The 24197-nt window shown below is 55.2% G+C and overlaps 2 protein-coding genes and 1 long non-coding RNA gene across 10 annotated transcripts in view; 1 reads left to right on the top strand and 2 right to left on the bottom strand.

The window, feature by feature from the left end:
• The window catches only part of SH3PXD2B (SH3 and PX domains 2B), a 61593-nt gene extending 53004 nt beyond the window's left edge, over nucleotides 1-8589 (bottom strand). For 3 of the 4 annotated variants that reach the window (XM_086852134.1, XM_086852138.1, XM_086852139.1), the window contains exon 1: nucleotides 8382-8564. In XM_086852134.1, coding sequence (XP_086708260.1) covers nucleotides 8382-8453 — 72 coding nt within the window. In that variant the 5' untranslated portion in view covers nucleotides 8454-8564. Of the gene's footprint in view, nucleotides 1-8381 lie in introns of all 4 variants that reach the window. The other variant, XM_086852135.1, reaches the window with a different exon arrangement.
• A 646-nt stretch (nucleotides 8590-9235) lies between these two features.
• On the top strand, nucleotides 9236-13391 carry LOC111935765 (uncharacterized). Its single transcript, XR_002867856.2, has 2 exons — nucleotides 9236-10208; nucleotides 10291-13391. It is a non-coding gene; the product is annotated as an uncharacterized LOC111935765 (long non-coding RNA).
• Nucleotide 13392: 1 nt separating this feature from the next.
• Nucleotides 13393-24197, bottom strand: part of STK10 (serine/threonine kinase 10) — a 41575-nt gene continuing 30770 nt past the window's right edge. For all 5 annotated transcript variants that reach the window (XM_086852131.1, XM_023936286.2, XM_086852130.1 and 2 more), the window contains 12 exons: nucleotides 23887-24021; nucleotides 22582-23166; nucleotides 21280-21410; nucleotides 20001-20124; nucleotides 19164-19343; nucleotides 18458-18550; nucleotides 18166-18295; nucleotides 17641-17765; nucleotides 16806-16994; nucleotides 16392-16517; nucleotides 16053-16166; nucleotides 13393-15965 (listed from right to left, as the gene is read on the bottom strand). In XM_086852131.1, the coding sequence (XP_086708257.1) occupies nucleotides 15825-15965; nucleotides 16053-16166; nucleotides 16392-16517; nucleotides 16806-16994; nucleotides 17641-17765; nucleotides 18166-18295; nucleotides 18458-18550; nucleotides 19164-19343; nucleotides 20001-20124; nucleotides 21280-21410; nucleotides 22582-23166; nucleotides 23887-24021 (2073 nt within the window). In that variant the 3' untranslated portion in view covers nucleotides 13393-15824. The remainder of the gene's footprint in view (nucleotides 15966-16052; nucleotides 16167-16391; nucleotides 16518-16805; nucleotides 16995-17640; nucleotides 17766-18165; nucleotides 18296-18457; nucleotides 18551-19163; nucleotides 19344-20000; nucleotides 20125-21279; nucleotides 21411-22581; nucleotides 23167-23886; nucleotides 24022-24197) is intronic.

Below are 24197 nucleotides of genomic sequence, written 5' to 3'. Positions count from 1 at the left end.
ATAGATCTCGGTCTCTCCCGATATCTAATCCAGCCCCTGCTGTCCCAGAAATAAAATAAAATAAAATAAAAAAACTCTTCAGAAAACACAGCTCTGGTGCTCCCCTCACCTAATTGGAAAGTGAGTGTTTCCAGAGGACTGGACATGAGGCACTAAGCTCCCACAAACCATAAATCCCTTCCCCAGGTGCTTCTGGAGGACACTTTCAATGATCAAGAGAGCTTTAAAACCATTGCCCTTGGTCTGAAGTTTCCCCTTCTGGCCTGGCACTGCGTTGTGTCCTGCCAGGAGCAGCCACCATGAAGCAGCAACAAAAATAACCCAAATTTTGTCCCCACCCCACCAGCCCTGCAGAGGCTGCTCCAGGAAGAGGCTTTTCCCCAGCCCAGGTGTGGGGGAGGACATTTGGCAGCAGCTATTCCATGGATCTCCTCCAGCTCTGGTCTCTACAGGCCTTCAAAGAAATCCCACCGAGAAGGGACCTGCAGGGCTTTTCCTGGAGATCCTGGAGATTCCTGGGATCCCCCAGGGCTGCAGCTGGCACAGCTCTGGGGTGGGATGGGCACTTGGAGCCTGCCCCAGGGATTCCTGAGGGGACAGCAGGGAGGGGTGGCTGGATCCAGAGGGGTTTGGGCTGGGCCAAAACCAACAGCTGAGCTGTCCAAATCCCAAATATCCAAATATCTGCAGCCCTTCCCGGGCCAGCTGTGGGGTCTGCAGCAGGGGAGGGAAGGAGCTGAGGTGATGAAACCCAGGAATGGTGGCTGCCCTTCTTCCTTCCCTCTGCAAAGGATGCCCTGCCCTTCTTCTGAGAGCCTCCAGTCCTGGGAGGCACAGAAGCCACAGTTTTTGAGGTGCAGGTGGATCTTGCTGAGTGCCAGGTCAGGGCAGCGTTTCTCATGAACACCAAAGCCTGTTCCCATCCCTCAGGACAGGAATGGAACAGACCCTTCACAGCAAATGGAAACCTGCAGATGCAAAAGGCTACAACAGACTCCACTGGAACTGGGCTCCCAAACTCCTTGGGATCCCCACATCACAAGAAAATGGTCACAAACCAACTACTTCCAAGTTCCCAGTTGAGCAGTGTGACATCAGGACCACCAACCACTGCCCAGGGTCACACTGAATGCCCTAAATGGAAATACAACATGGAAAAAGGCCCAGGGGGTCTTGCAGCCCTGCCAGCCAGCACCAGGAGCTCGGTCCCCTGCATCACCACCCAGCATCTGTCACTGCTGTCCCCTCCCCACAGGGAGAACGGCCCCATGGAGAACGGGGATGAGAACCTCTGGAAGGGAAGTGTCAGGGAAAGGACAAGACATACCCATGGCAGCTGGCCAAGCACAGCAGAGCTGTCAGGGGGAGCTGTGGGACAGCACTCGTGACAAGAGAGAGCCACAGGGGACCTGGGACATCCCTCCTGGGCAGGGAGAGCTCCTGGGAGGCTTCAGGAGCCAGCTCAGACACATCCAGAGCCACGGGAGTCACGGGGACAGAGGGGATGAGAAGCCAGTGCGAATCTGAAAAGGGCAGCCAGAGATTTCTTTTTTTTTTCCTTTCTTTTCCTCTTGAAGAAGTGAAGCAGCAAGCCCTGGGAGCAGTCAGCCACCAGAAGAGTTTTTGCAGGGAAATCCCTGGTGCTGCACACAGCAGTGGCTCCTGGTGACTTCCACTGCTCAAAGGGACCGGAGCCATTCCCAAATCCCCAGTCCTGCCCTTCCCAAAGAGGCACAAAGTCCCACACAACAGCACGGGGAGGAGAGGAGCTGACTCAAACTGCTGACTCGAGGCAAGGAAATTAAGAACAGATACTGAGAAAAAAAATAATAAAATAAAATAACAGAACCAGTTTCCCGTTCTAAAACACGAGGCCGTGTGACCTCGCAGAAGAATCACTTCTGGATTCTTTGCATAAACACACCAGGACAAGCTGGGAAGCAGCCTGGACTGCTTAAATGTGAGCAGGAAAAAGGCAGAGTGAAGGTGAGAAAAACACAGAGCTGCAGTTTCGGCTTCTCTCCTCCTACAGGAGTTTCCCAAAGTTTTTCATGGAGATTTGCACGGCATCGTGGCTGGGGGGGACCCACAGAAATCCCACAAGGAAGGATTGGAGAGGGCAGCTGCCTGGGAAGTCTGCCTGGCACCCAGCTGAACCTGGCAGCAAGTCTACCCCAAGCTCAGCACCATCCAGCTCTGCCCAGGAGCAGCTCTGCCACCCAACACCAGCTCTCCTGGCACGGCACAGCGTTCCCTGGGTGGCTCTGAAGGATCCCAGAGCTCCCCTGGCATCCCTGTGCCCACAGCTCCTCCACACCCACATGGGCAGGGTGGAGAGCAGCACCAAGGTGACTTGGAAAGGCATTGCAGGGACACCAGAGAAGGTCCCCAGGCTCCAGCAGAGCTCCTGCAGCAGCTCCAGACATCACAGCCTCCAGCAGGGGCAGAGCTGTCTGCAGAGCTGCTTCCAAAGGCTTGGAGCCTGTGTGGTCTCGGCTCCAGGGAGACTCCACAAGAAACCTCTCTGTGGAAAACTCCACATATTTAAAGCATCTTTCACCAGCAAAGAGGAAAAGCATCAGTCAAAAGCGTCAGACTTCTGATTTCACCCGTGCTACCCCGACCCTGAAAGGAGGGGAGATGTGAGAGCCTCACCCTCCCTTTGGCCACCGCATGAGAAACCCAAAGGGGCAGAGAAACCAAAGGAGCTGAGCCACGCAGCCAAGCCAGAGTGGGTTTAATATAGAAAATGGAGTGGGAAAGGGTGAGAGGAAAATGAAAAAAAAAAAAGAAAAAACAAAAAGGAGGGAGGTGGCTGGAAACAAAGAAAGTTCTTGGCACCAAGCTGCTGTGCTTGGCCCCTGTCCATCAGCCCTGGCTGCCGCAGGCGTGCGGGGCTGGGGAGGGGAGAGGGGGCTCTTTGTGCCATGGGATGGCAGAGTTTGGAGCAGGAGAGGAAGAGCCAAGCCCCAGCTCAGTGAGCAGACAGCTCGTGACCCTCCTGCTTTGCGGCTGGAGAGCTGGAGAAGGGTCATGCTGGCACGAGCAGATATTCCAGCAGCGGGGCACCAGGGATGCTGACTGGGCCCTCTGGCAAAGTGGAGGCAGGAGCAGCAAGGCAGAGCTGCAGGGAGCTGGTGAACAGGGATGGAGGCAGCAGCAGGGCAGGCAAATCCTCAGCACCACCCCAGGCAGCCCAAGCACACACCAGCACCGCAGAGCAGCCGCCTCCCCTCGCCCCATTTCATCCCTTGGATTTGCACCCTCTGCCCACCCCGCTGCTGCCAGCCCTGCTGGGAGGCCAAGGGCACACCACGAGGCTGGGACCCCCAAGGACAGCCCAGCAGAGCTGCTCAGACCCCTCAGTCACACGACACATGCACTGGGGCTCGTGTGCCCCAGTCACAGTGAAGGTCACACAAATGGATTCTCCCGTTTCCTATTTCCCACTGCCACACGGCACGGCCGGAAGACAGAGATACCCTCCAAAGCAAAGCTGTGGGGGATGAAGGTCAGAGAGCTGGGGGCAGGCAGAGGCCAGGGATGGCCCCAGAGCTGCAGCTCGCTGCTGGAATCCACTGTGAGCATCAGCTTCCCGCAGGGAGCTGCTCCTGCCTCTGCGGCCAAGCCGGGCAGGATTTGGCCCCTCCACATTCAGGGCTTTTCAACAGCCTTGAGAAACGTGACTGGGAAAGGAAAACAGAGTTTGAGTTTGAGTGCTGGTTTTCACCCACAAAGCTAAGGGTGCTGCATTGAACCCCAACTCTGCTGAGAGGTGAGGAGGAAAGACTGGTGAGCTCTGGAGCAGAGCAGGGATGAGGACAGGGCAAAACTCCTACCAAACTCCCTGGCTGTGGCCTGCCTCGCTGGGACAGCATCATCCAGCTGGCAGGAAATGGGATGAGACAAGGCACAACCACAGGATGCAGCAGCAAAACACCACTGAGGATGCTGAGAAAGCCCTCAAACCTTTAGAGGCCACCGGGAGTCAGACTGCAGCTTCCCCTGGCTCTCTCTCATTCCTAGTTTGGTTATCTGGGGACGCTGCATAGATTTCACACTATTCATGCCAACCTCCTCCTTCCTCACTCAGCTCCTCGGGCTGCCCACAGGACATTCCCACCATTCCAAGGGCATGGTCACCCTTCCTGGGGAGAAGTCATCCCTTGACACCTTTTTTGAAGCCAAACAACCAGAATGAGTCACAAAGGCAGAAATAACCAAAAATCCACGGGGATAGCTCAGCTGTACGAGGTGACACCGTGCCAGGTGCCACCGAGCTCTGCCCCAGCTGGGCAACCAAGGGACCACCAAACCCAGCCCATGGAGCTCCTCAGAAATCCCTTCAGCTCTGGAGATAGAAGGCACTAAAGAACCGATGAAGACTGGCAGCTCTGTCCTCCTGCCATTCAAACACTCCATAACCAGTTCCAGACAAGCAGTGGTGTTGGGCTACACAAGGAATGAAACCACAAATGGCCTCACCCCCATGAGGAACAGAGAGGACACCTACACCATCACATCACAAATTCCACATCAAAAATATATAACATCTTCACTTTTTTGCATGTGGTCCTCCTCAAATTTGTTTTAAAATCCCCGTAGATCTCATTAGCCAGATGCCACCACACACTGTTAATTACTTTCACAACCCAGATGCCACAAACGAGGTCTTCACCTTGATTTAAGGTTTGTCATCTCGTTCACCGGGCTTGCAAAATTTATGTATGCTACACACTTTTAATTTCCCATTTTCAGGGATACACGGAGACTGGGAATGGAAATCCTGCAAGAACAGAACCCAGCTTTCCCAAAAATCTAACCCACCCAAAGAGCATGCTGTTGAATGGATATATATAATATTGGATAGTGCTCCAGAACAACAATTTAAACCTATGGAAATGTTCCCGCTAGGCAGAAATGGAGATGGGATTCAATGGCATTGCTGTTGACACGTAGAAAACACACACATTGCAGCTGTAACAAAATGAAACATCCTGAAGCTTGCCTAAGGGAAAGAAAACCAAATCTGGATTTAGGAAAAAGCTTTATTTTAGGGTTTCTACTCGTGAGTAACAAACACAATACTATAAAAAGGTCCCGCGTGAAGTCCTTTAAAGGAAAATCCAGTCTGTTTCAACTATGGCTTTGTTTTGGGTCTTTTGTGAATAAACATCCATTTATCAGAGACTTGGCCAGACCAGAGAAATGTCAGTCTGCTAGTCTGTCTCTCACTATGATTATTTTTAAACTTTACTCTTGGACTTTGCCTTCCCAGATTGGCAGGATGGCCCCGGAGCCCCCGCTGGCAGCACCCCCGAGCTGTGACCACTTCCCAGAGGATTGTGTGGGAAATGGAACTGGAAATGTTACCCCAGCCACTGCCTGCAGGATGGAGTCCCCTTTCTCACTTGGATAATGGGCTGCCATGAGCCAGAGCATCCTGCAACAAACACCTGAACAAGGATCATTCCTCAATGTCCCTGCTGGGTAATGCCCGTGAAAAAAAGCTTAAAAACACAAACAGAGTTTGAGGGCACAGGGCTGTGCTCGGGTCCCCAGCTGAGCCCTAACACTCAGCTCAGCACCCAGCTACCCAAACCCTGCCCAGCACCTTGCTGGGCCCTTGCCCTGGAATTTGGGGAAATATTGTGCCTCCTGCTTCATGGCAGAGCTGCAAAACAACCAACTTTTTGTCTCAGGCAACACAATTCTTGTTGTATCAATTACCCAGGTTAAAGGGAAACCACAGCAGCCTGAACAGAGCCAGCCCTCCCCGGTGCAGGAGTAACAAGGGCTGCCTCGACCTCACTTCTCTGGGAAAGTGGAATTCATAACTTTGTGCTGTGGCCTCATCACGAACAACACAATCACACCTTTGTCCAGCCAAGAGAAGCCTCTGGCTGATGCAGAGGAGCCTGAGCAGGGCAGGTCATCACAGAGGCAACAGGAGGAAAAGCCAGCGTGGTCCTCCAGCCTCCCCAGGGACAGGGGCGCTGCCTCAGGGATGGAGCAGAGCCCATCTGTGATGGGAGAAGGCAGAGGGTGAAGGTTCTACACGGACACTTCGTGGTCACCCTGATTCACGCTGTGCCAACGTCTACAAACGACTCAGCCATGATTTGCTGCCTCTCCCTCTCTTTTCAGGAGGAGGAAGGGATTTAAAACAAAAAATAAAAAAGGTTTGATTTCATATAATTCACTGGCTTTGTGAATCTGCCTGGTCCTATTGATTCCTCAGCAAGGCGAGCACTCCCATTCACTCCAGCGCTGCTCGGGGGAGGCAGCTGCCTGCAGGGTGCCAGCCCCTCCCTGGGCTCAGCCCTGTGCCCAGCCCTGTGCCCATCCCTGTACCCATCTCTGTGCCCATCCCTGTGCCCAGCCCTGTGCCCATCCCTGTGCTCATCAGCCTTGTGGCCATCCCCGTGCCCAGCCCTGTGCCCAGCCCTGTGCCCATCAGCCCTGTGCCCAGCCCTGAGCCCAGCCCTGTGCTCATCAGCCCTGTGCCCATCAGCCCTGTGCCCATCCCTGTGCCCAGCCCTGTGCCCATCCCCGTGCCCAGCCCCGTGCCCATCCCTGTGCCCAGCCCTGTGCTCATCCCTGTGCCCAGCCCTGTGCCCAGCCCTGTGCCCAGCCCCGTGCCCAGCCCTGTGCTCATCCCTGTGCCCAGCCCTGTGCCCAGCCCTGTGCCCATCCCTGTGCCCAGCCCTGTGCCCAGCCCTGTGCCCAGCCCTGTGCCCATCCCTGTGCCCAGCCCTGAGCCCAGCCCTGTGCCCATCCCTGTGCCCATCCCTGTGCCCATCCCTGTGCCCATCCCCGTGCCCATCCCTGTGCCCAGCCCTGTGCCCAGCCCTGTGCCCAGCCCTGTGCCCATCCCTGTGCCCATCCCCGTGCCCATCCCTGTGCCCAGCCCCGTGCCCAGCCCTGTGCGAGCCACGCTGGCTCCCGCTGCCGCCTCCGGCTCCAAGGCGAGCGCAGGGCAGGGCTGCAGGCAGCGGGATGCGCTGGGGAGGCCGAGCGGCCGGGCTGCACCGCTGTCCCCACCCACTGCCCCGCCATCCATCCAGCTCTCTGCTCACAAAACACGGCTTTTGCAGCCTCGCAGGGATTATTTGTGCTCTGCCCAACTCCACCCGAGTGCGGGCGGCGGGGAGCGGGGACAGCGCGCAAAGCGGGCGGTGCGCGGCTGTGCCCGCCGCGGCTTCAGCGCTCCGGAGAGGCACCGGAGAGGCTCAAGGCAGAGCAGGGAAGCTCCCACAGACCGTCCCAGCCCGGTCTCCTCACGGCACCGGGCAGCCAAGCCCCACAGAGCCGCCAAGACAAACAGCAGCGCGCAGAGCTCCGCGCTGCTCCGGAGCCGGGGCACGGCACCGTGAGGAAGGCTGCGATGGACACGGAAGGGAAAAAGGCACATCTGGAGGCAGCGGCAGGCTCGGGCAGGGCTGATAAAGCTCCGGGCAGGGCAGCAGGAAGGAGGGGTGATAAGGGGGTGGGTGGCCACATCCCTGATGCAAGGACAGACCCCTCTCCCCTCCCCGCCTGCAGCTGGCTGCCCTCAGCTCTCCTCCAGATGTTGCTCAACACAAACCGGCCGAGGGGACCTGGAAAAGCTCTGGAGAGCCCAAGAGCTCTGAAACCGCGGCTCTTCCGACAACTGACTCCAGCCGGAGCAAACACCGCATCTGCACAGCCCAAATGTGCCACCAGCAGTGTGTCACTGGGTCACCCCGGGCTGTGGCAAAACCGCAGGGAAGAACATTTACATCTCGCTCTTTGTTTTACGGCTGTTGCCAGGATTCACCCGCAAGCTCTCCACGGGTGCCTGGAGACACACCAAAGTTTAAATCATTACAAAAAAAAGAAAAAAAAAAAAAAAAAAGGAAAGAAAAGAAAACCACCTTCAAAAATAGACAAACCCACGACAGTTTGGAAGATGCCCCGGAGCCCGCAGGAAGGCTGGGCAGGATGCAGGGGACACGAGGGATCCTTCCTAGGGACCGAGCACTATCCAGCGAGCAGAAAACAGGAGCCGGGTGGTCCCTTTGCCCCGGGACTCTGCGACCAACAGGTCCCACCGCCCCGGAGCCAAGCTGCAGGAGCGGGGACGCCTCACCGCGGTGCCCGCAACCCCCGCCCGCATCCCCCGGGCATCCCCCGCGGGGCCGGCACCGGGGGCAGCGGGGGAGCATCCCCACGCTGGCAGGGGACCCCCTCGGGACACCCGTGACAGGGGGTGAGAGGCACCCCCGGCAGCGCTGCCGCCCTCCTCCTCCTCCTCCTCCTCCTCCTCCTCCTCCGTCCTCCCTTCCCGGAGCTCCGCGCGGGAGCGGGGCCGGCAGCGCCCGGCCTTTGTTCGCCCAGGGCCGGGCTCGGGCACTCACATAGTGCTTGTTGGGGGTGCGCCGCTTCTGCACGTCCAGCACCTTCACCTCGGCGATGCTCCGCCTGGGCATCGCCGCTGCCGTGCCCCTCGGGGAGCGGGGACGCTCTGGCGCTCGCCGCCGGGACCGGAGGCTGCAGCGCGGCCGAGCCTCCCCGCACCGCCCGCTCCGGGGGCGGGAGGCGGCCCCGGCCCGGCGCGGCCTATCCCGGCCCGCGGGGCGGCCCCGGCCCGGCCCCGGCCCGGCCTATCCCGGCCCGCGGGGCGGCCCCGGCCCGGCCCCGGCCCGGCCTATCCCGGCCCGTGGGGCGGCCCCGGCCCGGCCCCGGCCCGGCCTATCCCGGCCTGTGGGGCGGCCCCGGCCCGGCCCCGGCCCGGCCCCGGCCCGGCCTATCCCGGCCCGCGGGGCGGCCCCGGCCCGGCCCCAGCCCGGCCTATCCCGGCCCGTGGGGCGGCTCCGGCTCCGCACGCTTAACGGGCCGGACCGAGCCTCCCTGGCTGTGGCTGCTCCGAGCTCGGCGCTGCGGGACGCCAATATTTCTCTTTTTTTTTGTTTTTCCCCCGGTTTGCCCCCTTGAGCTGTGCGTGCCCCGCTCTTGCCCCATCGCTCCAGCCCTGGAGGAGGCAGGGAATGAGCAGGGAAAGGTCTGTGCTGCTCAGGGCAGCAGAGATGCCTTGCCCGGGACAAGCCGCATACCTGCGGGGAGAGACTACAAGGGCGTGTAGTGACAGGACGAGGGGGAATGGCTCCAAACTGGGAGTAGGTTGAGATTAGATATCGGGAAGGAATTCACCGTGGGCGTGGTGAGACCCTGGCACAGGTTGTCCGGGGAAGTTCCATCCCTGGAAGCCTGCGAGGCCAAGCTGGACAGGGCTGGGAGCAACCCGGGACAGTGGCAGGTGTCCCTGCCCATGGAATGAGATGATCTTTAAGGTCCCTTCCAACCCGAACCAGTCCGTGATTCCATCCCTGTGAGCCAGGAGCTGACCCACTGCACCCACCTCTCCCCCTGGCAGCCCCACGCCTGCCACACTGTGTGCCCAGCTGTGCCCAGCTGTGTCCAGCTGTGCCAACACAGCAGCCAGGGCACTGCCCAGGCACTTCTCTGCAGCAGCACTTACCCGTGGCCTCCGTCTTCCCAGCAGCTCCTCAACACGTGGCATAACCACAGCTCTCTCCCCCGTTGGGCTTTTAATTACATTATAAAGTTACTCAAGGCTTACACTGGCAGGTCATTAGTTTTCATATGAATTTAATTTAATCATAAACAACTCATCTCACTCCTTAGCGGCTCCTTAAATGTGGCTCTTTTAAATACTATTAACTTTGCTACAGCCACCCCAGAGGATTAATGGAGGTGCAGGCAGCTTGCCAGAAGCTTTATTGCCCCTCCCCAAGGGCTCGTCTTCATCCTCCTCCCCCTCAGCAAAGCCCCAGAGCACGGTGGCCCTGCAGAGGTGGCTGCAGAAGGGTTGCTGGGCTGTCTGAAGGGGACATCAGGCCACTGGTGACCTCCCTGTTTACTGCTGGAGCAGCTGCATGTCACCCCCACTCCTGCCCCAGGCACTGCTCCTCAGTCAGGTGTGTTTTGAAGGCAGGAGGATGTGGAGGTGAGCTGTGGAATCCTCCCTTCCTTCTGACATTGTGACATCCATGTGGGATGCTGGACCTGCTCATGAAGAGCCTGGGGTAGCACCAACATCTGGAACTGCAGCTCCTGATGTGTGGAGTGTCCAGGCTGGAGCAGGGGAAGTTTTATTAGTTTAAAAGCCCTGAAAGATGCACAGATCCTCCAGAGGATGGTGAGGAAAACACCCAAAGCAGCTGGTAAGAGGGGGAATGTACACTGAGATGTGGAGCAACACAGGAGGCTGATGAAGAGAAATGAAACAATTTCTGCTCTTCACAGGCTGAAAAGAAGAATTAAGGTGGAGAAGCACTTAAGCATCAGCACTGTCTTCCCCCCTGCCCTGCTGAAGGGATCCCAGCGCTCCTGGGCCCCGGCAGCAGCAGGCACTGGCTGCAGCCTCACAGCTAATGAGCACCCAGGAACGAGCAGGGCTTGGAGAGAAACACAGCTCAAGGCTGCAAAATGGCTCCTGTGTTTAATTATCAAGTCTAATGAGGGCTGTTGAAGGAGTGGAGAGTGGCTTTGCATGCTGACCAGATCACCTCCCCGGGGAGAAACACTGGGAAGGCGCTGTGGAGAGGCAGAGCCTGCCTCGGGCTCTGCTGGGCCTTGGTCATTTATCAAGGAATCTGCCAAGGATTTGTCAGGGAGCCGAAATGAGGGGTTTGTGAGTGCCCTGGGAGTGCTGTGCTCGGCCCACAGCTCTGGGGATGCTGCAGGACAGCAGAGAAGTGGCAGAAAGGTTGGGTGGTGCAGATGCAGCTGAGGGGAGTTTCAGGATAAACATTCATCCCCTGCTGCCCTAACCAGAGGCTGAAGCTTCATGAAGCCAAGTCAAATAAAATAACTACGGTAAAATAACTACACAAGAAAGGTCACGACCTAGACAAGAGTCAGCCTTGTGCACTCTCCCTCGTGTCTGTCAGGATCAGCTGAGCAATTTAAAACAAGAGGGAAAACAACTTCTGGAAAACCATCCCTCAGCTCGGGTGGACAAGTGGGTTTCTGCACGGCTGCAAGTGAGCTCCAGCTGTTTGGGCACAGCTGGGCAGTGCCTGAGGTCTGCCTGGTGTCAGGGAGGGAGTGGAATGGGAAAGCAGTGCCCCACCAGCAGCCCTGACTGCAGAGGGAACGCTGTCTGCAGTGCTCCTGGCACAGAGAGCCCGCTGCTGCTGCTCACTCTTCAGTGTTAGAACTGGGAGATTGTGCCAAGTGCCTGAACGTCCTGGTCCCCCCTGGGTACAGGACAATCCATCTTCCCTCAGCCACCTCACAAAAATCAGTCAAACATGGTGCTCCCACCCCCACAGAGGACAAAGCCCTGCAGCTGGAGCCCAGCCCAGCTGAAATTTCCCGTTTCACCAGGGCTGGATCTCTCTGATTCTCAGCTGCCACCAGGAGTGATTTTCCACTGCTGAGACCCCTGAATTGCAGGGTTTGGGTGGCACTGTCAGCCCTGAATTGCAGGGTTTGGGTGGCACCATCCCAGCCAGGCTGGCAGCAGTGCCCATCCTGCCCAGGGAGAGCAGAACCCACGGCAGGGGATGCTCAGCTTTGGGGGAGCCCTGGGAAACTCCTGGGGACAACGCTGGAAAAGTGCTGAAAGCCCGAGGAGAAGCAGAGATCTGATGGAAGGGGTGCCACAGAGAGTGCCAAATCCAGGGGAAAGAGCCAGGATCTCCAGTCTTGTGCCATCTAGTGAGCGAGAGGAAGAGCAGCAAACACCCAGCTCCTGCCAGCCTGGAAATCGGCTCCAGAGCAGTCCAGGACGGGCTGCCAGGGCAGCGTGTCCCTGAAATCCAGCCCCATCCCAGCCACGAGAGGGGCAACAAACACCAGCAAGGCAGGGCAAACACCTCCAGAGAACTCGGCTTGCTCAGGCCACGGGGAGTTTGGCGTTTGGAGAAGAAACCACTGCAGCAGGAGCACACAGCAGTATTTGGCTTCAGAGGGCTCTCAAGGACTCCTGCAGAGACAAAGGCAGCACAGATGCAGCCGGGGGAGGGAAACACTCAGGCACAAGCCCCAAGACTCTCCCTGCCCTGCTTTTCTTCCCCCAGAGAGTTCCATCATCAGCAACTGCAAAAGCCCTTGGGCAGCCCAGAGGAGTTTGGAGCCCAGATGTGACAGGACCTGAACCACAGGGAATGCTGCAGCTGCTGCAGCTCCAGGAACTTCCCAGGGCTGTCAGCTCTGTTCTCAAAAATTAAGAAATATTTTTACTTTAGCTCTGTTTCCAGCATAGCACCCGGATGAAATGGTAGTTAACAGTTATTTCTGGAATATACAGTACTTATAAATACATGTTATATCCTCATGGTTGAATCTCCCCTCAGGCAGTGCCAAGGACGTGCAGATGAAGTTAAATATTCCCAGGAGATCTCCTGCTTCCCTGGGATACACTGAGAGCAGGGTGTCCCAGGAGACAGTGCAGTCCTGCTATACATAAACAAAATGATTAATTACATGTCCTCAGCTACTCCATTCCTCACTACCTTGTGGAGCAAGGAGAAAGGAACCCTCAGGCTTTGCTCACCCTTCTCTCTCTGCTCATTTAGAACCTCACCAGCAACACCTTCCACTCCCAATTGCATCTCCTTTCCAGCATCTCACCTGAGCTCACGTTCTACACGGTGGACACTGCCAGCAAGGTCGGTTCCTGCACGAAATCCAAGGTTAAACTGGCAGCTCCTGGCACAACCTCCCAAAACAGAGGGTAAACCCACAGCAGCTGCATGGGCTCGTGTCAAAGCTACCCTAATTTAACGTGCTGTGTCCTTGGCAGAAATCAATGGAAGCAGCAGGGGAAAAGTTCTAACAAAGGGCGTTTGGGCTCTGTGCTGGGAGCCTTTCTGAGCAGCCCAGGGGAGGAGGCACAGATTTCCCCCTGCACCCACAGGGCAAAACAGGATTTTTTTTTTCTCCTCCTGAGCAGAGAAGAGCATGAGAAGAGACAAGGAGGCATCCCTAGGTGCTCCTTGTGCCACCAAAACAAGGGAACTGAAGCCTTTGTTGGAGATTCCTGTTCAAGACAGACCAGCTAATTAAAAAAGGAAGAATGATCTGTGCAGAAAAGCTCAGCTCTCAGGGTGCAATACTCACTCCTCACCAAGCAGGGTCAGCCCAGCACCATCTGAACACTGGAGTCATCCTGGGAACGGCTGCTTCGCTTCAGCTCCAGTGCAATTTCAGCTCGGTGGCAAAGATATCCCTGCCCCTGAGCAGAGGGAGAGGCTCCAGCTCGGTTTTAAAGAACTGGAGGCTCAGCCTTGCAAAGTTCAAATGCCACAAATTTTTCTAAGTCAGTACAACCCAGTGCAGAAGCAAAGCTGAACTGAGGTCACAGCTGGCAACCAGACATAAAATCAGACCATGCCCAAGTTTCTCAGTCTGTTAACTTTATTGGAGAGGTCTTTACATCATGGTGGTGGCCCCACTGAAGATATTTTACAAAATATTTTAAAAACCCTTTATATTCAAAGCCATTTTTAAAATTGTGTCCCATCCTCCCCCGAAAAGCAAGCTGGGTTTAATTGTGGTTCCTTCTGAACAGGGAACAACAAAAAAAAAATCCTCTTTTGAAAGGAGGGAAGATGATACCCACGCTGTAAACATGACAGTCAGATGATGTGCCCCCCTCCCAGGCGAGGGACACGGTGCTGGAGCCTGGCACACCCAGGGAGAGAACACAAAACATGAAAACGAGTGGACAGAACCATTCCTACCTCTGTGTTGCTCTCTCCAAGCTGAAACTCAGCTGGACTGGAGGAAGGGATAACTGATTTACCACAGGGGCATTGCATCAGCTGTGAGAACCCCCAGAAATAATCTTTGCTGGTGGCTGCAGGATGTCCAGAGAGGGATGATGCTCCTTGGGCTGGTGGAGAAGGCAGCAATACCCTTCAGCTGAAGGAGGTGACAGCGTGCTGCAGGACAGGCACTGGGCTCTGTGACACAGCCCTTGCACACAACAGCTCCAGCCTGACCCCAGCAGCACCAGAACCAGCACCAGAACCAGCACCAGAACCAGCACCAGAACCAGCACCAGAACTGCTGGGGCTGCTGTAACACACTCCCAACGTGATTGCAAGTCTCCAAGCAGCCCCCTTGTCCCATTTAGGAACATCCCTCTGCATCCATTAACCTTACAGCAGTTCCCAGCCTGGTGTTATCACATCTGAAAGGCACAATCCACACTTCTGGAGATGGGGCAGGAACCCTTCCTATGTTTATTAACAGAGACAGCACTGCTGTGAAACCAGAGGTAACCTGGAATGGCCCAAAGAGTCTTGCTGGCTTGCAGGCAGCTTATAAATATGGATTAGGAGCTCTAAAAGAGTAGGAAATGCACTCCCCAGACACAGAATTCAAGATCTGGGGGCTGCCTGCTTCAGCCCAGTACCTGGAAGTGAGGCACATGACATACCACCTTTCCCTGAAATGCCAGTAAATCAACAGAGGGGGCTTGAAAATAACAACTTGTTTTTCATATATATATATATATGTTTTGGTTTTTTTTTAAAGCAGAAATATTTTTTCTTGCTAAAGAAACAGGTCTAAAACAAACAATGTTGTCCAGAGAAAGACTTAAGTGCTGCCTTACACCTTTGGGTTGTGTAAAGAAGAAGGTGCTGCCAGTGAGGTCCCTGACCCCCTCCCCAGCTCTGTGCTCCCAGTCCCACACAGCAGCTCAGCCAAGCCCTGCCTTGTGCAGGGGACAGAAAGGACAGAGGACCTGCTCTGCCCCTCTGCCCACAACTCCCAGCCAGGAGAACCATCCCAAAAGCTGTGGCACGTCACAAGGAGATAGGACATCAGTGGGCAAGGAGGTGCTGGGAGCAACAAGCCCCCTTTGCATCTCCCTTGTTCCACTTTGCTCCTCCCTAACGATGCTCTGCAGCCATAACTCGCTGGCCAGGCTGGCTCACCCACATGGCCCCATGCAGAAAGGACTTAAAAACCAGCCTCAAGCACCTGTGTGATGATGATGAGAGCTCTGGCAGTGACAGCCTTCAGCCCAAAGGCAGGTGACAGTGACAGACACCTCACCTGTGTCACCTCAGGACTGAGCACTGGCCCCAACCTCTCCCTCTGCACTTCCACTTCCTCAAGAACCAAAGCTGGGCAGTTTAATCACCCCAGAACCCAGCCCCTGATAGCAGAGGGTTAGCTCAGTGCCAGCAGGGCTGTGCTGCCAGTGGCCACAGCAAAGGAAGAGCAGAAGCATCTTTGGGACGACATCCAGCTCCTTTCTGCACAGTCTGTGTGGGGAGGAGGAGGAAAGAAAAAACCCAGCCCTCCCTAGGCAAAAACCCCCAAATCTCTGTGTCTCTGTGGCAAAAAAAAGCACCACAGTGGAGAGGAGTAAGTGTAAGGCCAAGGTGAGTTTAAGACAATGCCAGAGCTGCTCTGGCCCAGGCCAGGCCTTATAGAGGACTGGGACAGGAGCAGGCACGGTGGAGAGGGAGGTGACAGCCCTGCCCTGAGGGGCTGCCTCTCCTGATCAGAGTGGTCCCTGCTCCAGCCTGAGCTGACAAACCCAGCGAGCACCAGGCTCACCCAGGAAGCATCCAGCCAACAGTGCAAGTACAATCCAGAGGGTCCTGCCCCAATTCCCAGCCCGGAGCTCCTGGGAAAGCCACCCCAAATTCCAGTCAGCATCCCTCAGCGCAGAGGCCACGTTTATCCCAGGCAGAGCGAGGGGCAGGAGGGTGCTGTGGTGAGGAGGGGCTGCTGAGAGGGCTTTCCGAGTCCAGGCTGTCCCCTGCAGCCCAGGAGGACATGGCCAGTACCAGCTGGTGGCCTGCCAGGTGTTACAAGCTCTCTGAGGAGCTGAAGGGGACAAACTTGGCGTGTTTGGTCGGGGATGCTGGCATCTGTCCATCGGCCTCCTCGCTCAGCTTGAAGAACATCTCCTGCTCACGCTTCTTCTGGTTCAGCTCATCCTCCAGGGCCTTGAGCAAAGAGAACAACACAAGAGCTGCATTTGAGATTGTTCTGGGGCTATGGGCACTGTCCAGGACACCCTGCTCACACCCCACCTTCTTCCGTGGTCTCAGCTTTTCCCGCCACTCCTTCATGTGCTGGTTGTGGTTCTCATCCAGAGACTTCAGCTTCTGGGTTTCGTGCTCGATCAGGAGGTGACACTTCTCATTCTAAAAACACATCACCAAACACAACACACATCAAGCAGGTCAAACAGGGTTTGCCCTGCTCAGAGACACTCAGAGCTCTGAGCTCCACGTTTAGACACGGCAACAAAAACCTCTCAAGGCAAGAGCAAGGGGACATCAACTCCTGCCAGTCCTCTGCAGCCACTTCTCCAGAGACTGAGACCAGCACAGGCAGCTCTGGGAGACCAAGCCATGAGGGACCAGTACCTGGAGATGCTGGAGCTCGTTGGTGTTGCTCTCACACTGGGCCTGCATGTCCTTCATCTGCGACTCGTGCTTCTGCTGCTGGTGCAGCCGCTCTGCTTTCTGCCTCTTCTCCTCCTGCAGAGCAAACTGGCAGAGAGAAAAGCAGGTGCCCGTGTAGGCAGCATTGCTCTGGTCTCTGGGGCTGGCTGAGAGACCAGCCCAGCTTCCATTATCACACAGGAAAGAAGGAAAAGCCCCAAGAATGCTTCCCAATACAAATCACGATGGAGACAGCACCCAAAACCACCCATGATACCACAAAACAGAGCCCTCCAACCCATCAGCAAGTTAAAATCTGGGAACAGCTGCATTTCCCCAAATCCCCTTCTCCTCCCAACCAAGCCTCAAACTCCTGGTGCCTTTTCAGGCCCTGACCTGTTTGATCTTCTCCCTCTGCTCGGCGGCGCTGCCGCTGGAGTGGATGTGGAGGCTCTTCTTGTACATGGCCATGCGCGTCTTGCCCTCGCTGCGCTGGATTTTGGGCAGCCGGGCCCTCTCCTGCTGCTGCCGGACCTTCAGCTGCTCCAGCATGCGCTGGTTGTAGCGCTGCATCTGCTCCCTTTCCTGCAGACACACAGGGCTCAGAGGAGCAGGGACACCTCCCCAGAGGCCTGAGGAGAACACAGACAGCTGGAGGGCAGATTTGGGGGTAGCGTTGGAGCGGCTGGTGACACTCGCAAAGGGACAAGAGGGGATGGCACGGATTGAACATGCTGGGAAAGCAGAGGAGAAGGGGCTGGAAATAGGCTTCACATGCCCTGCTCTGGGAATCAACCTGCTAAATCAAACTGCTAAATCAACCTGCTAAATCAAACTGCTAAATCAACCTGCTAAATCTGCAGGGGCAGATTTCCAGAAAAGCCCCTCAAAATTCCCAACTTCTCACACATTAAATTCACACAACACAGAGCACACGTCCCAGACAAGAAGGCTTTATTGCCTTCTCGACACACCAGCTTTATTCTGGTCCTTTCCCACTAATAATGACCAAGCTCTTTAACTCCCAGACCACCCTCAGAATTACAAAATTCATAGAATTACAGAATGTTCTGACTTGGAACTGGACCATCATCGGGTCCAACTCTTAAGTGAATGGCCCATATAGGGATTGAACCACAATCTGGGTGATTTCCCCCTTTTCAGCCTGGCAGAGAAACACCCAGGACGCTTTCCTGACCCACACCAGTGTGGGAAGGTGCAAAGCCTTCACCTTCTCATGCTTCCGAAGCAGCTCGTGCCTCTGGAGGAAATACTGGTCCTTCAGCTGCTGCTTGACGAGCTGGTGCTTCTCCTGCTGCTGACGCTCTTCCAGGTCCCAGATGCAAGCTTCCCGGTCTGTGGGGAGGAGAAGGAGCAGATCACCCACCCTGGCCTCTCATCCTGGTCACACACAGTGTCCCAAGCGACCTCTGCACACAAACAGGGCAGCAGATGTTGGGGTGATCATTCACCTCCTGTTTTCCAAGAGAAATCGGTTGCAAACCATGTTGGAGCCTGATTTCTTGCAATTATGAAGCCTAATTGGTTCATATTTGTAAAGCACTTTGAAGATTAAAGCACTAAGTATTATTATTGTTAAACATTTAGACAGGACCTGGCAAGGCTGGTTTTTTTCCACATCCCATCCTGCCAGCTTGCAACTCTGTCACAGCATCTGCTGTGTGGGAAGAGGCAGGGCTGGATAAACCCTTGGTTACAGCACTCCTTCCTCTCCCTCACAGCCTTTGCCACCCACCTCTCATCAGCTGCTGCTTCTTGTTGAGGCACTCGCGCTCCTTGTCGCAGATCTCTCTTTTGTTCTGGGCTGTGATGTTCTTCATGGCCTGCTCCAGGTCCTCCTTCTGCTTGGCCAGAAACTCCTGTTCCTGTTTAAAAACCCAGCAGTGCCACCATGAGCCCTCCTTCTGCTGCAGCTTGGGAAGGAGCTGGTGTTTCAGAGCCTGTCTGTCTCTCCAGCAGGAAGGATGCTTTATTCTACTGCACATTTCCCAACCCTGGAACTGGGGGGGATCTTCCCCAAGCCTCACCATGGTTTGTTTTTTCTGCGTGAAGTCGTCCATCTTCGCCTTCAGGTTCCCCTTGCGCTGTTGCCGTGGCAGCTTCTCAACCTCGTTCTTGACCTGGGAGGAGGAAATTAAATTTCTCTGGGGGTCACTTGAGACCAGGAACAACCCCACCTCGAGACACTGAACAGCTCAGGAATCACCTGGAAGGCCCTCAGGAATCACCCAAACACCTCAAGAAACACCCCAAACACCTCAGGAATCACTCAAAACACCTCAGGAATCACCCAAAATACCTCAGGAATCACCCAAAATACATCAGGAATCACACAAAACACATCAGGATTCACCCAAAAGTACCTCAGGAATCACTAAAACACCTGAGGAATCACCCAAAACACCTCAGGAATTACCCAAAATACATCAGGAATCACTGAAACACCTGTGGAATCACTCCAAACAACAAGGAATCACCCAAATAACCTCAGGAATCACCCAAAATACATCAGGAATCACTAAAACACCTGAGGAATCACCCCAAACACCTCAGGAAACACCCCAAACACCTCAGGAAACACCCCAAACACCTCAGGAATCACCCCAAACCAGGTGTATCCTCATACAACACCAACTGTTCTCCCCTCCAGCTCTGCCACGAGAAATGCTGAAGCTCCCCAGGAAGAAAGAGGTGCAGGAAAGCCGCTTCCCTCCCTCCCATCCCCATTTTTACCTCCTTCTTCATCAGCTTGAGCTGCTCCAGGAAGCGGGCGTGGTCGCGCTCCTGCTCCAGACGGATGCGCTTGGCCTCCTCGCGCCGGCGCAGGGAATGATCCTGCTCCATCCTCTCGATCTGCTGCTTCTGCTGCCTCTCCAGGTTCTCCAGCTCCGTGTCATAGAACTTCTTCTTTGCCTGCCCGGGAGAGGAACCAAGGGAACAGCCTCAGCCTCCTCTCCGCTTCCAAAAGGTTAAAAAGAAAAGTGAAAAATAAAAAAAAAGGGGTAGAGGATTGTTCCTGCTTGGATTAAATCTCTTTACAGAGGAGGGAAAATTCCAACCAGCACCTCACAAAGTGCTCCAGCAGTGCCATGGAAAGAGAAGACCTTTAAGGTCCCTTCCAACCCAAACCATTCTGTGATTAACTGCAATATTATTTTATTTCAGCAGAAGGGACCAAGTGTGTGAGCCCAGTTTATTCAATTTACACTCAAAGCCTTGCCAGATTTCCTGCTGTCACACTCAGGTCGTGCTGCTTTCTTATATAAAGATTGGGTTGGTTTTTTTTTTCCCTGTGAATTGCAACAGCACTATGAACTGTTTCTCACACTAGCCATGAACAGACATAAAAGATCATTAAAGAGAGAAAGTCCAAAACAACTGGCAAAGGCTGTCAGTGCTTCCCAAGCTGCAGGGTGCTTAATGCCCACAAAACCTCCATCCATGCTCCAAATCCCAAAGGGATCCTGTGATGCCCAAGGTTGTTGCAACCCAGAGAGCATCCCCGTGTGGGAAACCTGCAGAGGAGCTGGATTCCCAGCTGATTCCCAGGGCTTTTCCCTGCCCTCCTACCATCATCTCCTGCTCGAAGCGCCGCAGCATCTGCTCCAGCTGCAGCTGGTGTTTGCTGTTCAGCTGGGCCTGGTTCCTGTGCTCCTCCTTCTGCAGGAGACGCAGCTCCCGCAGCTCCTGGCGCCTGCAGAGGGGACAGAGGAGCGCGGGGTCAGGCCAGGCCGCTGGGATGTGATGGGCAGAGATGGTCACACCCACAATCAGAGCATTTCAGCAGGGAGTGGAAGCTGCACCTCCAGCCCACAGCAGCCTGCCCCGAGCACAGGCAGGAGGGAGATCCTGATGTGCTCCAGGCGCTGGGACACTGCGGGAAGCTGGATGCTGCTTTATGGGAACGGCTGGAAAATCACCAGCTTCCACAGGTAAGGCCAGTTAGCATCCACAGCTTCCCAAACAAGCCCTGGCAAGGCTCCTGAGGTGATTCTGCAGGCACTGGTGTCCCCCAGCAGCCCAAATACCCATTGTGCCAGCTGGGTTAGTGCTCACTGGGCCTCAAATCCCAAGCTGGACTGCTCTGGCCTGGCCTCTTCGCTCTGTATCCATTCTTACCCACACCTGGGTGGCAAAAAGGGCCGTTCTCCCAAATTCTGACCCACCTTTGATGAGACTGCATCCCTCCCTTCATCCAGTTCAGCAGTAAATGAGCTCTGCTAATGAGCTTTTACATAAATCTGATATTCGGGCTGAGGAATAAGGCGGCCCCAGGGACACAAAGTGTTCAGGACAAGTTATCCTCTCAGGGAGTCCCCGAGAGCAGCACCAGGGAGCCTGGAATTGGGCATCAAATGAAACAATTTGTATTTTAATTATTTTAAGGGCCTTTTCATTTCAGCTGCTAGGAACAGCAGCTCCTCTTTCTGAGAATAAGTCAAGGAGATTTAAAAGCTGTAAGATCTGCAAAGGAGTCATCAAGCAGGGAGAATACACCCATGAATATTAAATAATGCTCCAGGAGTTTACAACTCCCTTGGCTTTTCTGTTAACAAAGTCTGAGGAGATTCGAGAACAAAAGGGAGAGGAACATCTTGAGAAGATTTCTGAGCTAATTTCCACGGAGCCAGGCATCTGCAGCCCTGGGGACATGTTCAGTCATCCCCAGAGGACAGGGCCAGACACAGCAAAGCTCCCCTGGTCGCAGTCCTGCTGCGTCTTGAGCTGAATCCCTCCCTCCCCTGTCCAAGTGAGACCAAGCCAGACCACAAGAGGACTTTAGGTATCCCCTGGATTATCTCACAGAGAGGAAATCCCTGCCCTCCCTCCATCCCAGTGCCCCACTTGCCTGAGAAACCTCATTTCTTCATCCTTCTTCTCGTCCTCGCTGATGATCTTGGAGGTGGTGACGCTCACCTCCACCCCGTCCACCACGAACTTGCGCGTGCGTTTCAGGGTCTTCTTGTGCATCTGGGAGTCCTGGTGTGGGCAGGAAGGAGAGGAGGAGCCCGTGAAGCAGCTCCTCAGGGCTGCAACAGCTGGGCTGGAGCCCTCAGAGCACTTTTAATGCTGTTGTTCATGAGAAACGTGCACAAGGAATCCACAAGGAGCACAAAGCATCAGTGAATTTGGAGATCCAGCCTGGCTACCAAACCACAGAGCAGCAGGACTTCCACACTGAAGAAACCCAACCCACCTCCCAAAGACCCCTCCTCACATGATCTAAAATGGCTTACTCCCTGAAAAAACCAAAAAAACTCCTTTCTCCTTCTAGAGGACCAACTCAGAGAGCAAATCTACGTGTGGCATTGTATTCCTCCTCCTGGAGGAGACCAGGTGTCCTGGAAAGGTCACGAGGAGGGGGGAATTCCCGTGCAAGAGCATCACATTTCCAATCATTAGGGATTGCAGGCTCCTCTGGGGGATGTTGGTTCTCCAGCTCCCAGCAGGAGGTGGGGTAAGTTTTGCCAAGAAAGGTTTTTAGGCACGTTTCCTTGCTGGGAAGTTCTCACTCATGCAGACAATGTGACAAAGATCTTGTGCAACACATCCCTCTGCCCCCTCCAGTCACTGCAGTTCTTCTAGAGCTCAGCAAATACTATTCCCGTTATTTTGCCTCTTCCTCTAAGCCCTGCTGACCTGGGCAGCTCCAGGTCAAGCATCCCCAGCTTCCAGGAGCTCTGGCAAAAGCCAAGAAGCCTGGGAGGTCTTTGTGCAGTCACTGCTGACACAAACCAGGCCAGATGTGGGGCAGGCTGGGAAAACTGAGAGCACAGGCCCAGATGAACTTTTCCCTGGGATCGAGTGTTCCAGGGAAGAGCAGCAGAGTGATGGACCATGGGTAAAGTTTAGGAAGTCCCATGTGGGGTTTCACACTAGAGCAAGGACAGGGCTCATGGTGTGGTTACTTCACCCAAAATAGACACAAATCATCAGACTTCCCCTGATATCAGTGTCCTGGCACAGAAGTGGACACATGAACCTTCAGCAGCTCCACCAAGAGCTTCTCCTTCACTTGAGGACACGTCCCCCTGGCACAGCTGAACCCGGCTGGGACAGGCAACACGGAAAACAAACCCTGGAAAGCTTTCCCTAGGGAAGGGTTCCTCCCTCCTCCACGTTCTGCAGCACCCTCTGGCACCACTCTCACCTTGAGGGAGATGGAGCCGCTCTCCCTGTTGAGGGACAGGTCAGCAGACAAGGAGATGGTGAGGTCCATGCTCTCGGAGGCCGAAGTGCTGCCCGAATCCGAGTCCCTTTTGGAGCGGCTGCCAGGGAACGGCCCCAGGGGCTCCAGGCTGCCATTGGCCAGCTTCTCCTCGCTCAAGTTCTCCAGGAGAACACTCTCTGGTCGCTCCACGATGCTCTTCCTCTCCCCGATGCTCTTCCTCTCCCCAGTGCTCTTCCTCTCCTCAAGGCTCTTCCTCTCCTCTTTGCCCAGCCTTGGCTCCTTGTTCCCCTCCATTGAGTTACCCAAATGTCCTGGCTGCAGGATGATGTCCGGCTTGTCCTGGGTGCCCGAGGAGGCCGAGCTGGGTTTCAAGGAGTGGTTGCTCTCCAGTTTGTCATTGTCACTGCTCATCCTTTTATCCGAGACTTTGTGGCTCTGGGCCTCTGTGGGGTCCTTGCCGGTCCCCACGGAGCCGTTCCCAGCTTTGGGCAAGTCCGGAGGTTTCTCCCCATCAAAGCTCAGCTGGCTCACCTCGGAGGGGTCCCGCTTGTGATTCCCAGGGGGCTGCAAAGACAGGGGAGGGCACATGTTGGGTTTGGCACCACCACTTGACACAACTGCACGGGCTACAAGGCTCCTCCTTCAGAAAAAAGTCACCCTGAACCAAACACTCAGTGGGAGGGGATTTCCCTTTTAGGACATCTGCTCTGGGGTGCTTCCATCTTTCCCCAGGTTTGTGGCCCCAGTGACTACGGATCCTGGGTGGGAGGCAGGGGAATGAGAATGATGAAAAAGCCCCAGAACCTGCACGTCCTTAAGAGGCAGATGAGGAATTTGCACACCAAACTCATTTTCTCATGGATAACTCCACTATGGATGAGCCACTTCCCTCTGTGACAGAGGAGGGAGGTTGAGATGTGACCCTCAGCAGCTCTGAGATGCCCCCTTCAACGAGCCAGATCTGCCCAGCTCCCTCCTCAGGCTGGTGGTCCTTCCATGTGCTGCTTTTCTTCCACTCCAGCTTCTCCAGCCTACATCAGGGCTTATTTTCTTTTTTACCATTCTCCTTTTGTTTTTTAACCACTTTCCATGTGCCCCTCCTGTGACTGGGCACAGGGCCACCCCCCAGCACCACTCTGCCCTTGGCAGCCACCAAAATCCAGCCCCTCCCTGCCATGTAACCACTTCCCCCTCCACCTGCTGTGGCCCAGAAGGGATTTTGGAGTCTGGAAAAGTTGCCAGGTTCTTTCCCCCCAGCACAGCCAGAGTGGTGAAGCTGCTCACCGAGGCAGAATCCAAGGAATCATCCTCCTCTGCTTCATCCCGACTCTCCTCGATCTCCTCCATCACCTCAGCCTTGGCCTCGGCCACCAGCTCCCGTAGGGCCCTGTTGCTGGTGACCTTGCTGACAAAGGGATGCTGAAAAACCAAGCACAAATGAAAAATATGAGCTGGCCAAAATCACACCTCATGAGCTCCAGGATGACTTCTGGCTTTCAAGGACCTGAGGGTTTGGTTTTTTTGCAGTGTCACTGGGATTTACCCCCAGAGGAATTCACAGGGGAGAAGTGGGGCTGGGGTTCAGGGCACATTCT

The sequence above is a fragment of the Cyanistes caeruleus genome, chromosome 15, assembly GCF_971803275.1.
Source record: "Cyanistes caeruleus chromosome 15, bCyaCae1.hap1.1, whole genome shotgun sequence".
Classification (NCBI taxonomy): Eukaryota; Metazoa; Chordata; class Aves; order Passeriformes; family Paridae; genus Cyanistes; species Cyanistes caeruleus.
Note: the sequence above shows the minus strand (reverse complement) of the source record. Positions and strands in the feature narration are given on the sequence as shown.